The sequence below is a fragment of the Heptranchias perlo genome, chromosome 17 (genome assembly GCF_035084215.1).
Source record: "Heptranchias perlo isolate sHepPer1 chromosome 17, sHepPer1.hap1, whole genome shotgun sequence".
In the NCBI taxonomy this organism is placed as follows: domain Eukaryota; kingdom Metazoa; phylum Chordata; class Chondrichthyes; order Hexanchiformes; family Hexanchidae; genus Heptranchias; species Heptranchias perlo.
The window spans coordinates 38,516,633-38,534,337 of NC_090341.1; the positions used below are offsets into that span (position 1 = coordinate 38,516,633).

The 17,705-nt window shown below is 39.2% G+C and overlaps 1 protein-coding gene across 2 annotated transcripts in view; it reads right to left on the reverse strand.

Moving 5' to 3' along the window:
• shq1 (SHQ1, H/ACA ribonucleoprotein assembly factor) overlaps positions 1-17,705 on the reverse strand; it is a 130,121-nt gene that overhangs the window by 43,173 nt on the left and 69,243 nt on the right. The window contains exons 9-11 of one of the 2 annotated variants that reach the window (XM_067998906.1): positions 17,632-17,685; positions 14,871-14,994; positions 1,895-2,015 (exon numbers count right to left, since the gene is read on the reverse strand). In XM_067998906.1, the coding sequence (XP_067855007.1) occupies positions 1,895-2,015; positions 14,871-14,994; positions 17,632-17,685 (299 nt within the window). The remainder of the gene's footprint in view (positions 1-1,894; positions 2,016-14,870; positions 14,995-17,631; positions 17,686-17,705) is intronic. The other variant, XM_067998907.1, reaches the window with a different exon arrangement.

Below are 17,705 nucleotides of genomic sequence, written 5' to 3' on the forward strand. Positions count from 1 at the left end.
AATAAATCGAAGAACCTGATAAGATATTGTGCAAATGCACAACATCTCTCCTGTTATTTAACAGCCTATCCACCAACTTATCATCAGCAATACCAGAGGAGATCCTCTAGCAGGGCAGTAAAAATAGCACATTTCCTATCTATCACACAATGTCAAACTCAAAAAAAAATAAAGAAACAAAGGAAATGTACAGAGAAATTCTTCAAGAGCTGAAAATACTGGCGTAGGGATGTCTGCAGCCTCTTAAATAATTTTACCAATCACACTTAACAAAATAACAACAGAAAAAGTCAAGGTTATAACCTACAGCCTGAAAGCAACAAAACTCTGAATGGCCCCACCCAGTTATTACTTACCAATGAGACTTAGTGGCCTTACTCACTTTAGCACAATAATGAAGCAGATCATCCAACTTAAGGTTATCAACACCACACTGCTAGTAATATATTAAAAATGGCACATCTAGGACATTACAGTACAAAAGTCACAATTTGTTACACATACAAAACAACCTTAAAATGCTGGTGCTTTTGAGCTGCAGCTTAAAACTGACAAACATATTCGAATCTGCAAAGCTTCTCCGGCAAACAATAATTAAACACAATGACCTCAGGTTGTGTTGACTTACAGTAATTAAAATTTATGACCAATGGAAAGTGCTATCTTAAAATAAGCTCCACTTTACCAGCAGAATAATACTGTTCACTGCATGGTGTAATATTCCTGTTGTTATAAGACAGCTTATCGTCTGATTTACTGTGAGCAACACCAGATAACTGCTGGTCTTCTTAAAAAAAAAGGAAATAAAGATTTCACCATGCTGGCACTGATATACTGACACACAGGAATATTTAAAACAACCAAAAAAGTAATTTTTGCATTTGTAACTGGGACGGGCAGGCAGGCCCACACACAATTTGTTCTGGATACTACGATCAGCTTGGAGGTCTACATCATTTAGGCAACTGCAGACTTAGGGATTCAATCTATTGCCTTTAGGACAGATGATAGTGCTGACATGCACCAGCAAGTTAAGTGATTCATAATTCCATGCCACAAAAATATAATTAATGTGCTGCTGTGCAAAAAGTGTTATTAATACTAACAAAAGCACCAATTCACAAAGCAATATAAAAAAGTCCTTTGTGCTAGCTGACATATTGCACCCAATCTTGTCTCCTATTTAACAATAATTTATTCTGCTCTGATGTGCTACTCTTCATGCTCATGGTAGAGCTATCAAACACAAGTTCTTTTTTCAAATATTCATACTCCAACATATGGTCAGTAACTTAAACTGAAGATTGGATACAGGGATTTTGAGAGAATCTTTCCAAAGCTGTCACTTTGTTCATGCTGCTATCCTGTAACAATCTGACAGCAAGTCTGAAACCTTCGACTGCAGACTGGTTACCTGCCACATCTTTCAACTATATCAAGAACCTTTATATTGTCACATGGTAGACAGCTGTTTGAAGCTTAAAATGACATTTTATAATGCAGATTTTGTGTGAAAATATTGTGTAGCAAAGAGAACGCTTCAAAATTTTTGAAGTGTTTTCAAGACAACAGTAAATGTCAGAGAAAAAAAGCTAAGTTGAACAGAAATACAACCTGCAGTACTCAAATGAAAAAATTAACAGTTTCAAAAAGAATTGTACTTGGTACAGTACAACAATAAATGTAAGGTGACATATTTTGGCAGGTACTTAACTTTTCCTTATACATATTCAATTAGGTTCACTGTGTCACCGAGCAACTCCACAGAGATATGCAAATAACAAAAAATGTAGTGCAAGGTGGGTTGCAAATTCACTGCCAGTTTACAGGCTGTAGAAATGTCCTTGCAGATTGTTGAGATTACCCAGTTGTATCTTTTAGTTACAAGACTCACTTCACTTTCTGGATCCAAATGCAGTAGTCTGTGATGTATAGGTCATTAAACAGGTACGCAGGGTCATTCTCCCTGAAGATCTTGTGGATGCCCAACAGGCACTTCAAAACAGCAGACTTACCTGGTTTAAGGAGAACATAAATATTTTAGTAAACCCCGAATAAATAAACTATTTTTATCAACATTTTTTTAAAAAAAACTTAGTTCAGCATAACTGGCGTTTCAATCTAAAGAAGACAACAAAATCAAGTACTCTATTCACAACTAAACCCTAAAATCTGTAAACAAATGAGCAGTTTTCAAGTGCTATAATAAATGGGGGTTATTTTCCAGTCGCTTAACAATTTTTAATTTGCTGACATGGCTTTATTTTCATGTAATGCCAGGATGTTGAATAGTTGGCATAACAAGCTTTCTGTAGTCTTTCATTTCTTGCTTTGATAACAACTCCAGTCATTTAATCATGCATTTCCATGCCTTGGGGAAGAAGGTGTAAAGACTAATTCAGACACAGAAGATATCAAGCTCTGCCTCATGTTCCAGCTCGAAAATGGCTCCAGATGTTATGTAATTTTGTGTATTAGCCATGACGAGATTAACATCTTACAGTATTAAAGATTTGCATTTCTACACCCTTCCAAAAATAATATTTTGTTTTCTTGGGATAAACTAAAAAGTAAGTATTTTATGGTGTTGTTTATTCCCAAATTTGACTTGGATTAGTGCAATGTGTATCTAATGTTGTACTGTAGCATTTTTCCAGCTAATAATTCTGCAATTCTAGCCACGTTGTCTTAAATCTCCACAAAACATATTTCACACTTTCTGCAAACAGCAGTTGTGTGTAACTGAAGTGCATTCAATATAGGGACATTAAGTTGTCACAAACTCAACTATGCCCTGCTGAGCTACTTAAAAGTATTCAATACTTCATTTTGCCACCTATTCTGCAACAGAAGCTTTGTACTCGGGCCAACCCAGCACCCAGCCAGCTCGTAATAGATTATTCGAACAGCTTGAAAGGACCGAATGCTGCTAACATTAACCACGTAATGGAAATCAACCCTGGCAGCAAATCTCATCAGTTCTAACATATTAAGAGCATCTCGTGTAATTACAGAGCACAGATATGAGACATGGAGGGTTATATCATCCATCACTCTTTACTTTTCTAGACAGGATGTAGGTGAACATGTGCTACATCAGAAAACTTAAAATGTATGCCTCAGATAAATGTGGACCACATGTTGTTTTCGCAGAAAATAACAATTAAGCTGAAAAATATCCACCAAAATGTGACAATGCAATCCCACAACTGGACTGGTTATCTACTGCATAACTGATTTCTGCAAAAGTTCCCATCAAGAGATCACTTATTAAGCTACCCCAAACTATCCAGCATAGTTGCACGTGAATGCACAACACACACTGTTCAGATACATTTCTAATACATCCACATTACAAAAAGTGTATTTTTGGTACCTCTTGCCTGCCTGAGGACCAGGTGATTAACAATAAAGAAACAGCTGGTGATCAAATCTCATCCTGAGTTATTAAATCTTTCCAACTTCACAGCTGAATGTCTGAAACGTTGTGTGAATTTCCAAGTAATGTTTAAAGAGACCGTCAATCTGAGGTAATTCAGTGTTCCCTCCTGAAATACTTTTTTCCTTCCTCTTATCGGCTATCAGTGTAGCCATCATGGATGAAACCAATCCTGTCTTCATCCAATATCTATGTATGTCATTCTCGGAAATGTCACAGGCTAAGTACCAGGAATGGAAATCCTGGTCCCCTTCATGAGGCCATTTCTAATGCTCCCATCGCTGCAGATCTGAAATTGGCTAACTCCATGGCCAGGGATTGAACCTGGCTTCTTCCGAGTTTCTATGATTCGATTCCGCACCACAGAGCGAACTTGCTCACTGGGTTTGGAGAGGGTGGGGATGCACGAGTGAGAAACTACTGCTCAAAGATTGATTTGAGTGTATCTCTTTCCTGAGAAGGACACTCTCAACTGCCCCATTCAGAAGTAAATTGATGGAGCCTCACCATACCAGGGTGTCCCACTCAATAAAGATCCAATGAATAATGTATTCAACAGTCTCTGGCTGGCTATCACATCGGTGTACATTCAGTACTAGGGGAGGAATAGTTTTTTTTGTGTTTACATTGAAGATACTTTCCCCTCAAGTGACGTTAAAACCCAACTAAGAAGTTGAAGTGTATGAAAATTCGGTAGTTTCTAAACGTTCACGTTCATCTGGCCATCTCCCAACTCTGATCTCGTGCTTCTTCTCCTCATTAGTGTCAGCTTAGCTTAGGTGGTAGCAGTCTCTCCTCAGGGTCATAAGGTTGTGCATTCAAGCTGCACTTCAGACCGGATCACATAATCTAGTTTGATACTTCAGTGCAGTGTGGATGGAGTGTTACATTGGCGGTTGAGACATTAAACTGAGGCCTCCTCTGGCTGCCGGCTCATAAGGAGATAAGAGAATTTGTGGCACAGTTTGGAAAAAAAGGGAGTTATCCCAATGTACTGGCCAACATTCTTCCTTTCCATCACACTTCCAAACCAGATTATCTGGTCATCCATTTGCTGTTCACGGGATCATGCAGTGGAAAATTAGCTGCCGCATTTGCCTGCACAAGTAATCTCACTTCAAAAAGTAACCCAATCGTTGTAAAGTGCCTTGGTATACCCCAAAAGTGTGATAAGGTGCTACAATGTTGCAAGTTCTTCTATTCCCAAGATATTATATTATAGTTTAAAAAACCCACGAGATTAATGTAAATTATAACTCATTTTGACACAAGCAGCAAAAGCATTTCTTACTAAATTTTCAAGGCATTTGTGAGCAGGGACGAATGGGAATCTTCGTTAATTCCTATTCCTTCATTTCGAGAAAAACAAGTCAACTACTTTTGTCATTAGAAGTAAATGACAGGTTTCACTGCCAAAACATTTCATCTAAAAACCCTGGGCCAACTCTGAAAACAGGGAAGTTACGATTAAAACAATACATTCATGCGCTGGATCTTCAACTGGATGATAGAAGATCAATCCACAGCTGCATGCACATGTCGGTTTCCTCCAGAGATCAAATCTGATTAGTGTCACACGATTGAGAATAAATTAGTTCTGTATAAAAACATAGACACCACCATTAATTAAATCCACAAGGAGCTTAGTTGTTAAATACACCACCGGATGTAGTCATCTGCAATACAGACCAGAAAAGTCTGCTGAACTAGCTGATCTCAGCTACAGCAACAATTAGGATCCTACAATTCTCCTTCATGGCCCTGGGCTAGGCGGGGGAACAATAAGCCAGGCATCCTGCTCATCATTATCCCGTTTATTCTTGCTGGAAAGTATGCACGTGTAGATCTCAGGTGAATGAGCTCACCTGTGATGCCCTCCAAAGTCAAGTAGCCTGTCAACACTCACTAGGCTCATGCATGAAGAATGGGCAATATAACTGGAGGCCAGCAATGTGAAATTACATCACAAGTAAAAGACAGCATCTAAGGAGGAAGGGAGGACATATATTGATATAACTACAAGTGCAGAATAGTCATTGTTCCAGCTGAAAGAATTAATAGGAATTCATAGCAAGACACATCAAAAATACAAGTTACACTCATATTTTGGTGTCTACATTCTCTAAATATTGAATAGGCAAGATTTTACTTCAATGTTCTTACACAGGATACTTATAATGGAAACCTTTCCAAAACTTAAATTGTTGTTGCGATTTATTAGTACTAAAATAGAATCCATGCAACAGAACACACAGAACTGAACTGTGAACCTGTCAAATGTTTACAGCGAATTAACAGCTACAATTATTCATTTAAGAGTATGAAGGGAAAATGCTGAGATTTTTGATTTGTACAACTATTCAAGCAACTGAGCCCACACAGGTCAAAATTTATGTAAAAAGCCATAAACCATAAATGCAGGTCATACACAGGTCAAAGCTGTAACATAAATTACGACTTCTCCCCCAAGGATGATCCAACTTGGCAGAGAGAGTGCTTCCTGGAAAGTATGTTTCAGATGCACCATGGCGGTCATTAGTAAAATGCACTGTCTGCAGCAATCAGATTAACATGGTTTTATTAGCCTCAGGGAAAAACTTCATGGGTTCCTGTTTTGCTACCTTGTTTTAAAAAGCAGAGACACAGCATTGGCACAAAACACTACATGTCTTTTGCCTTCAGGACTATATTCAACTGCTATACAAGCTCAATGGAAATGCATTTTATCTTCTTTAACAGGAGTTAGAGAAAAATAGGCCACTTTCGTTTGAAACAGTTCCAACAAAGAACCCCGTTTCTAGATTAATGCTTGTATGTAGCTGCAAATACTAATTTAAAAATCTCAGCACGACAGGTGTGTATTATTGCAACCACCTTCCTGTAGTTTACAGTACATTTGCATCATTGTCTGTGACACTTCTCCCTACTGCTAGGTTTCCGGGCTCAAGTAAATGAGGACATCGGTATGAGATTTGGCAGAATGCTTTTGTCACTAGTTGAAAATGCAAGATATTCGGAGTTGATTTCAATTTTTAATAAAGGCCAGTGCACATCATTGGAAATTTATGGCAGTTAGCAAACAAATTTAAAAAAAGCATTTGTCACTTATAATTCTGTCAATTCATAATCATCAATTCATGTAACGCCTGAATGAACTGGAGTGGGAAATTAGGTCTTACAAATTAGTGAGCTTATTTTTGGAGCATGTGAAGCATCCAACTAAATTAATCAATGGAGGCAATGCAACGAACACTGGTTTCCTCTCCACGGTCACTGACTGCAGCAAAACTGCATGAAACAATACCAACAGTTGCTGCCACCAGCTGGCTTTCTTTCGCAGCATTGTTGGGCTGAGTACTCAACATGTCCATTTCAGTTTGGTGGACTGTGGCTGGGAATCAAAGTCACAATTTCAAGACTTTCAGACAACTGCAGATGTTCATCTGTTTTCACTGCGGCTGGTGTTTAGTATCATAGTATGGTGCAGCACACAAGGCGGCCTTTCGGTCCACTGTACCTGTGCCGGCTCTTTGAAAGAGGTATCCAATTAGTCCCACTCCCCTGCTCTTTTCACACAGCCATGTAAATATTTTCCCTTCAAGTATTTATCCAATTCCATTTTGAGAGTTACTACTGAATCTGTTTCTACCACCCTTTCAGGCAGTGCATTCCAGATCATTACAACCCGCTGTGTAAAAAAAAGTTTCCTCATGTCGTCTCTGGTTCTTTTGCCAATCACCTTAAATCTGTATCTACTGGTTACAGACCCTTCTCCCACTGGAAATAGTTTCTCCTTATTTACTTTATCAAAACCGTTCATGGTTTTGAACACAGCTGTCAAATCTCCTCTTAACCTTCTCTGCTCTAAGGAGAACAACCCCAGCTTCTCCACATAACTGAAGTCCCTTATCCCTAGTATGTGCTAGTAAATCTCTTCTGCACCCCAAGGCCTTGACATCCTTCCTAAAGTTGGTGCCCAGAATTGAACACAATACTCCACCTGAAGCCTAACCAGTTTTTTATAAAGGTTTAGCATAACTTCCTTGCTTTCGTACTCTATGCCTCTATTTAAAAAACCAAGAATCCTATATGCCTTTTTAAAAAAAAAAACAGCCTTCTCAACTTGTCCTGCCACCTTCAAAGATTTGTGTACATACACCTCCAGGTCTCTTCGTTCCTGCACTCCTTTAAAATTTTACAATTTAATTTATATTGCCTTTCTGCATTAAATTTAATCTCCCATGTGTCTGCCCATTTCACCAGTCTGTCTATGCCCTCCTGAGGTCTGTTACTATCCTCCACATTGTTTACTACACTTCCAGATTTTGTGTCATCTGCAAAGTTTGAAATTATACCCTCTATACCAAAGTCCAGGTTATTAATATGTATCAAAAAGAGCAGTGGTTCAAATACCAACCCGTGGGGAACACCACTGTATACTTCCCTCCAGTCTCAAAAAAAAGATTAAGCACTACTCTCTGCTTTCTGTCTCGTAGCCAATTTTGTAACCACGCTGCCACTATCCCTTTAATCCCATAGGCTTTAATTTTGCTGACAAGTCTATTATGTGGTACTTTATCAAATGCCTTTTGAAAGTCTGTATACACATCAACCGCACCGCCCTCATCAACCCTCTCCATTACTTCATCAAAGAACTCAAGTCAAGTTAGTGAAACATGATTTTCCTTTAACAAATCTGTGCTGACTTTCATTTGTTGACCCATATTTCCTCAAGTGCCAATTAATTGTGTCCCAGATTACTGTCTCCATGTTTCCCCACCACTTCATGTGTTCTGTGACGTGAAGACGGCGTACAATACACAACCGAGTGTGAAGACTCTGGCACTTCATTTTGATTGTTATTACTGTTATCATGTTTAAGCACCATTGTAGAGTCAACATTCATCAATTATTTAGGAGGCATTCATTATGAAAATTGAAAGGATCCAAGCCTTCTCCCATGATGAGTTCATCTATGATTCAATCTCATCGCACCAAAAATTCCTTTCAATACAAATGGGGAGAATACACCATGTGGATACAGGGAGACCAAACGAGGACTGAATATTTCAAGTGTTAAGATTACTATTCCACTCCCTCTTAGATTTCCTGCACAAAAAGTACATTTTCATGGTGGAACAGGTGATATTTTCTCACTCCTCTATTAATTCTTGCTTTCCAATTTTCCCTCCCAACCTACGCGAACTACTTGGCCTCAGTGCACACCCTAGTAGCAGAACTAGGGTGGCACATTTTGATAAGAAGAATGAGGCCACACACTCCTTGGAAAATAAGAGTCTAAATGGGGTAGAAGAGCAGAGGGATCTGGGGGTACAGATACACAAATCACTAAAAGTAGTGACGCTAGTTAATAAGGCCATTAAAAAAATGCAAACCAAGCACTGCGTTTCATGTCGAGAAGGATATTGAAAAGCAGAGAAGTTATGTTAAACTTGTATAGAACCGAGGTGAGACCACACTTGCACGACTGTGAACAGCACTGCTCTCCACATTATAAAAAGGATATAAAGGCACTGGAGAAGGTGCAAAAAAGATTTACTAGGATGATAGGCATAACCTCTCAGTTCTGTTGTCAGGAAAGAGTGAACAGGCTGGGGCTCTTTTCTCTAGAAAAGAGAAGACTGGGGGATGACCTGATCGAGGTCTTCAAGATTATGAAAGGGTTTCATAAGGTAGATGTGGACAAGATGTTACACTTGCAGGGAGACCAGAACGAGAGGTCATAAATATAAGATAGTCACTAATAAATCCAACAGGGAATTCAGGAGAAACGTTCTTTACCCAGGGAGTGGAATTTGCTACCACAATGAATTGTTGAGATGACTAGCATCGATGCATTTAAGGGGAAGCTAGATAAACATAAGGGAAAAAGGAATAGAAGGATATGTTGATAGGATTAGATTAAGAACAGTGGGAGGAGGCTTATGTGAAGCATTAACACCAGCATGGACCTGTTGGGCGGAATGGCTTGTTTTTTTGCTATACATTCTATGTAACTGAAATGAAGATGAAACACATTTGGGGCACACTGTAAAAGGGTGCAGTGAGCTGCACCACTTACTTTAAGCTTAATTTTCACTAGATTTCTTGCTAATAAGTGTTTAAAATGATCTCATACAACAAGCTTCTGAGTCCCATAGGTTCATATTCTTTCAACATCAGTCAAACATCCCAGAAGGCTAAAATTAATTCAACTGGTTATTGCTAATAATGATGTGTGATAAAAATACAAAAACAAATGGAACAGTATTGGTACAAGTTGACTAAGGAAAAGGACCAAGAGTAATGGTGCACTATTAGACCAGTGATTTGCAAAGTTTTCTGCGTGGGGTGGGGGGTCACATTGGAAATGCTGACACACTCCTGGAGACCCCATGAAATTAACAACAACTCTGGGCACTCTCTGTGAGCAACTTCTAAAAAGACAGTGTCAGCTACTGAAAAGGAAAACAGTGCTAACATTTGCAGAAAGTGCTTTTTACTGGATACAGAAATTATGTGGTAGTACTCAACAAACACGGAAAAAATATAAATCACTGAATTCTTCAGAGACTGGCTCACAGACAGAAATCTGATGACCTCACTGGCTGCTTGGGATCCCCTCACAGACCCAAGTTTGAAAATCTATAGTCTAGACTATGGGGTGAGGCAATTCAAATAGAAAGCTAATAAAGTGCTAGGATATGTAGCCAGTAAAACTGAATAATCTCCTGAGATTACACAGAGGCTGTACAATGCAAGAGTCAGATCAAACTGCAGTACAGTTCTGGTCAACCATGCAACAACAGAATGATCCTGTGTAATATTTCACTCTATGGCTTCTGTCAGCACAACAATGACTTTGATTTTTAAGTAATTTGTCCTGTTTACAAGGGAGTGGGGGGCATTATTTTATCCATCTAAATATGAACCTGCTACTGTTTACTCTGATTCCTTCAATGGATCACTTGCCTCTCTTGCTTTAGTCTCTCATTGCTGTTTACCATTAGCTGCAGGACTCACCCACAGTTTTTTGCTGTTGCTGAAACTGGACCCACAGTTTTTTGCTGTTGCTGAAACTGGTCCCTAACTACATGGCTTCAATTACACGGTTTGAGAACTAAATACGAATGTTAATATTAAATGTTGCCAAGTTTAAACATATAGCCCTAAAACAATGATAGGCTGTTATTTAGTTTATTCGATGAGTTTCCTTTCCCCTAGCTATAATCAGAACCAATACTATATTGCTATTTTTTTTTCATGTTATGCATAACTCTCTAAGCTCCTCCAATAACAAAGTGAATCAGAAAAACAGAATTTCTCCAATCAACAATATAAATCAAACTAGTTTCTTGCTGTCAAACTGGCACTGCAAAGTAGAGAAAGCCGAAAACAGTCAACTTACTTCTGGCTGTAGAATCCAACTAGCATGTACACATGAAGGAGAACCCCTTCAACACTTCATGTTAGGTTAGACTTGTGCTCAAGTCCTGCCAAAGGAAAATGTCACACTTGTATCCTGATTCCAAAATGAACAAAAAATTAAGAGGTCTGGAGTCTCGCAGTTCAAAGTCACTTCATTTAAATTATCTAATGATTTAATTTTTTTTCAGTACCTAATTCCTACTTTGGTGTGCTATTTACATTACTTAATTCAAATTGGATAATTCAAAATTTACCATTAAAAATTGTTGTCCACATTCCAACAGTGATTACACGTCATTGGCTGTGAAGCACTGTGGGATGTCCTGAGGACATAAAAGGGCTTTATATCAATGCAAGTTCTTTCTTTAGCAGCTTATTAACATTGAGATACCAGTTTCCTCCTCAATACCACTGAACTGATAATCTCAATTTCACTGCTGTGGGGATGGAAAATTCAAGCCTCTGATTTCCAGGTTTCTCTTGCGCATTTCCTGGCAGTTGGTATTGGCTGAGGTGAAGAAGTTGACCTTGCCGTCTCACCATAGGCATGGAGCAAATAAAGGGATCGATCACCCTCACAAAAAAGATTGTACGTGCTGTCATTTCTTCTCTGTTCTTGCTGTAGTTCAATGTACTGTATTGCTTGTTATGTTTTAGTACAGCTAGATCCAAAGTGGTTAAAATGGAAGGGAAAAAGGAAACACTGCAAAGAAGTGGGGGGCAATGGGAGGGCAGAATCACCAGGGCAGTAATGTTTTTCCTTCCTTGCCTGCTTTTGAGATTAGCCCATGTATACAATTCTGCAGATTACTTCTATTTTTTTATATTCGTTCACGGGATGTGGGCGTTGCTGGCGAGGCCAGCATTTATTGCCCATCCCTAATTGCCCTCGATATACCAAACATCGTACACCAAAAAGGAGTTGGTGCAGTTTTAATGCAGTGCCGAGTGGGGCCAGTTTAGAGCATCGATCTACTTGTAATTCAATGGTAATTGGCATGGAATCAGAGAAGCGGTGAAGACAACTGGTAGGGGAAATGGAACTGCTGCAGCTATTGTAAATTATAAGTACATTATTCGGAAACATAGATCCTGCACATCACCTACATTATACCCAACAAAATGTTTGATTCAGAGGTTAGTGAATAAATACATGGCTTTCAAACGTAAAATATACAACTGTGAAATCCAATATTCACAATAATATTTAGCATATAGCCCAAAATAGAATTTTGCAAGAGATGGAACATCAAGATATACCTTTAACATTATGGCAACGATACTAAATAGCAAAGTAAAATATGCATAATCAATATGCCATTGACTCACATTGCAACAATTATTCTACAGCGTAAATGCATAGCTTTGCAGTCTTGAAGGGATTTGAACGAGTTATTCAGTTGATTAACATGATACAGTGAATTGACCTGGGACACCACTAAATTCTTGGAGGAACATCAAATGAATTATGGCTATATGCTCATAGTCTGCACTTTCATAGAGTTTAATCACAAGGGCAAATACATTAACAAAATGTTTTCTTAATTGACAAAGATCCCATCTTTCAAAATGTAGCTGAAATTATGTGGCCGAACGACTGTTGTAATATATTTATAGGTGGTGTGTGCTCTAAAAACAATTGCATCTAAAAACACTAATACAAAGAGTTTAGCATATAAACATGATTTTTACCACATAATTTCCTGACAGAATATTTATAAGTACAAGGAGTACACAATAAACAAAAATGTATCATTTGTAGTTGCATTAAAACCACAAGCAACACAGAATATTTTGTGCTTTAAAACTAAATATTGTGGACCTCTTGTTGCATCATTAACAGAGTCCAAGATGATACAGTTTAAGTTTATAGAATAAACCTTGGCTTCTGTAACAATTAAGTGAATGTCTTGTCATACATGAGTCAGCATTCAGCTAATTCAGGGTCTTTGCATCTCATGTGGTTCTTCACAATTTTAAAATTTCTTAAAAAAAAATTGAACTAAGTTAATTTACTCAACTTTATTAAAATCCCAGTTAAACTACCAGAACTCCAAACTCAATAGTATGCATCAGTCTCTACATACCTCATCCAGTATGGAAAATTAATAGACATTTGTCCAACTCTGTATTTCCATCCAACATCTATTTATCAAATGGTTCATAAAGTTGCCTCACTTATCACGATAAATTGGTTTCACAAACCAGCAGGTTACAAAACAATTGCCACCAATACCCATCTTGAACATAGAAAAACATCCCAAGGACCTTTGCAGAGGCCTAATCAGAAAGGAAATGGACGCCAAGCCAAAGTGAGATTTTAGGCGGATGACCAAAAGCTTGATTAAATGGGTGTGTGTTAAGGAGGGATTTAATGAGGCGAGGGAGGTGGAGAGGTCAAGAAGTTCAGCCAGGAAATTTCACAGCATGGCGCTGAGGCGGCTGAAAACATGGCTGCCGATGGTGGGGTGAAAGGAGGGGGCGATGCACAAAAGGATCGAGTTGGAGGAACGCAGAGTTCTGGGGGAGTTGTCGGGCAGGTGGAGATTACAGAGATAGGGAAGGTCGAGGCCATGAAGGGATTTAAACATAACGATGAGAATTTAAAATTTGACGCTTTAGGGAGCCAATGTGGGATGATGGGTGAGCAGGTCTTGGCGTGGGATGGGATACAGGGAGCAGAGTTTTGGATAAATTGAAGTTTACAGAGGGTAGATGATGGGAAGCCTGAAGGTCGACAAGGAGAGCATTGGAATAATTGAGACTGGAGGTGGCAAAGGCATGAATAACGGTTTCAGGAGCAGGAGAGCTCAGGTAGGGGTGGAGATGGGCGATATTACTGAGGTGGAAAAAGGGTGGTATTTGTGATGGAGAGGATATGGGTTGGAAGCTCAATACGGGGTCAAATAGGGCGCCAAGGCTGCCAAGAGTCACATTCCACCTGTGAGTGGCTGAAGAGGGGGATGGAATTGGTTGCAAGGGGATGCAGTTAGTGGTCCAGGCCAAAGACGATGGCTTCTGTCTTCCCAATATTTAACTGGAAGAAAATGCAGCTTATCCAAGACTGGGTATTAGACAAGGAGTCTGACAGCATAGAGGCAGTGGAGGGGTCAAGACAGGTGGTGGAGAGGTAAAGCTGGGTATCATCAGCGTGTCTTCAGATAAAGTCGCACAGGGGAATAGACATCAATCAGCAACACCAACAAAATTCCATTCTGAAGCAAAACTCTCAGTGGTTTTGTCAAACATATTAAGATAATTATAAATTTTGTGATTAAAATGTGTTTTTTGATCAGGAACATCTTCATTTAAACATTTAACAAGGTTTCTAACTGAATGAGAGAAAGGTATGAACTGTGCTTTCTGAGCCTATTATTCTGCGTTAGTTCGTGAACCCAGCCTTGAAAAGGTTCTGCATTGAGCCATACAAATGTACCTCGATAGTAAATCTACTGAAATTAATGGATAGAAAGCAGAGCCAGATCCCAGCAATAAGTGCGCATCTTCAAGAGGAAATTGTGGGGGATGGCGGCGGCAGGGGGGGGGGCGGGGAGGAGGAAACAAGTGTAAACATTCAACCGTTGAAGAAGATTAATTCTTCAGAATGCAAAATACAGCACTGTTATATACTTGGACGGTATAGTAATTCAAGCCTGCATCAGCTACGTGTGCATAATACATCAATTCAAATAATCTCTTCAATTGGGATTTTCAAAGGGTTGAGTTAACCTGCTCTAATTGCTCGTTATAAGAAAACATTCCCAATTTGATGTCCTCATTAATAAGCTTCAGCTCCCGGTCCTGATACTTCCCCCACTTCTTCTCCTGAAGACTATGACTAATGCTGATCGGGTTCCACGGGCACCAGCAGTTCTTTAGTATACAGTCTAATTTGCCTCACTGCAGGATTGGTACAACAGACTCAATGAATAGTGTCTCTGGTGATCAAGATATAAAGATAAATTCTGATTAGTTTCGGTTCAGTTTTACAAATGGTTCTTACCCAACTGAAGTATTAAGACCGCATCCTCAAAAGCTTTCAGAGCCAAGTAGAAATGTCTGTACAATGGATAACACAAAACTCTTCTGCTGAAGGATACAAGAACTTCTTGAAGAGAATGGTAAGTCTGTATTGTTAAACAAATAAAGTCAAATGATATTCATTTGTATCATGACCGCCATACCAAATTCATTTTTAAGACTGCTTCATTTGTGGATATTAATAATAATTTTCACTTACTATAAACTGCCAACAATTTAATTTTTATTTAAGTTGACTGAAGTGAAAACTCACATTTGTAATGACAGTGAAAAAGAAATGAAAACAATGAGATTACTCGCTACTGAAGTACAAATCTGTGAACGTGATGGCCCATCCGAATCCACCAGAAGCTCTCACTTGGCTTTCACACGTGGATTCAAAAACAAGAACCGTGGGTTAAACCGCAGTTGTGTCCACCGAGATCTGGTTTCATTTGTACCCACCTCAGCAATTATTCATCTTTAGTTTTATACATATTGAGGAGGAGGTCTCACCTGGGCAGCAGGATCCTGGGTTTACATGGAATTTCTGAATTTAGTCAAGTTGTCATGGGGAGATGCTAAGCAGACCATGCACTTTCTGACAAAGGAATGAAAAGGGAATTCCTCCCCCCTCCTCCCCAGGGCACTTACTTGCACTGTCTAGCAGCTACTTGTAATGTCACTGCCAAGACAAAACTGAAGAGAGGGGGGAAAAAAAAGTGTGTTTTTTAAAAACAAATAGGAGCTTATATCCTTCTGAGTGGCTTACGGCCAAATTACACTGCGGTTTGTTATGGGTTTGCATTAATTGCTCCCAACATTTCAAGCTTCCAATATCAATCGTGCTTCCATGAGGAGAGTACTGAGTTAATTCTCCACAACCTTTTGAATTGAAAAAAAATTCAGACAGCCTCCCGTATAGCGCTAAAGTTTCTAATGGTAGAAAAGAGCGGACAGTCTGAACAGAAATTTCACAGGCGAACTCTTCCGATTGCTTTTTGGGTAAAGGCATGACCTGTGTGCTTCTGTGTCATGCAAATACAAAAGGTTTCCTGTTCAATCCCGGGTCTGTGGGTAGTTAGGTGATTTTACTTGGAGCAGTAGTGTGGGCACACCAATTAGCATATCTTCCTATGCTAAGAACGGAGAAATGAAGGGTCAGTCAGGTTTCTTGTTCACTACCTGCTGACTCTTGGCTGAAAAGTGTGAATATACGTGAACAGTGATGGTCAGGGAGACCCGTCACATTTCAATCACAAGAAAGTTAACACACTTTTGTTATCTAGCCAAGAGAAGTGGCTGGTTTGGTTATTTCATCAGGCAGTTGAACTGCAGTTGACATCAGACAATAGCCATGGCCTTTCTTATTCACTCAGGAAGCAAAACATTATTTGTAAGCAAATACGTCTTGATCACACACGCAAATGAGTTTGGGTCTAGCATAAGGCTGGAGTTCAGGAAAGCCATCGCTTGAATTTGTGAAGCTTTGTTCAACTGTAGAAGACAGTTTGACTTCTAGTATCCCAGTTTTTGAAATTCAAAAGGAACAAGAGGTATATGCCAGTCAGCATGTTCCACACTCTTAACAGCTCAGAGGTGCAATTTAAAAGGTTCAGTAATCAACTAAGTCTGCTGTTGTGATTTTCTACTACTGTCTACTTTTTATTTTGAACAACTTAGATTTGTACTTCTACAGTCTAAACCACAGTCTGACAGTTTATTCTTCTGCTACTTCAAGACTAAGGCAAATGTTTCTACTTGAAACATTTGCCTGAGGAAGGAGAAAATCTCCGAAAGCTTGTGAATTTAAAATAAAATTGCTGGACTATAACTTGGTGTTGTAAAATTGTTTACAATTGTCAACCCCAGTCCATCACCGGCATCTCCACATCAAGACTAAGGGAACACTTGACGGCTTACATCAATTTAGGGAACTATTGCAACAAGGGTTTCTGTTCATCTCTTGGGTGATGATACATTAGAGATATTATACGCATAAACTTATACTCTGGTCATAGGGGACAAGGGAGTGCTTGCAGGAGTAGTTTGTGATACGAAGCATGAGTGAAGCATCTGGTAAAATGTAGAAGTGTAACAGAACGTGTGGACAATAGGAGAGAACACAAGTGGGTCTGCCACAGTCCAATAGTCTGCCAACAATCACCAACTATGCTCACACATAAAGAATGATCACATGAGTGAGATAAAAGGGCTGGCAGCCTTGGAAATGTACCCCAGTAGTATCACTTATTTTAGGAGAGAAAGGGTAAAACACTGGAAAAACAAATTTACTGGCAATTCAAGGGCCAATGAATACACCTCGACATTTGCAGCTCAATATGCATGTAGGGAGCACAGCTCACTTAACTCAAAACCTAAGCAAACAAGACAATAAAACAGTGGCTATTGTCTCTTACTGCTCGAAGAAATGCTCCCAATACTGCATTGTTCAGTAGATAATTGAAGCATTATGAATCTTCAATGAATCTCTTTTGGCTCTTATCCAACTGCTAAAGAGGCATTTGCCATCTGTCACTCCAGTCGATCAATGACTCGTAGCAGCTTGGTACTCATTTAAGTTCTTCTACCCACGATGGGAGAGTTAATGTTCTAGAGGGATAAGCTTTGATGACTAAATATTTATTTGGTTGATGGGTACTGCCGAGAGCTATTGGATTGGCTGTTTTACCCAAGTCTATGTATAAACCAACACAAATGGCAGAAAGAGGGATCCCTCTTACTTCAAGCCAACAAAGTGTCCCACTCAGTTTCCACATGTTCCATGAGGATTCGGTCTGAAAAACACAACAATGAT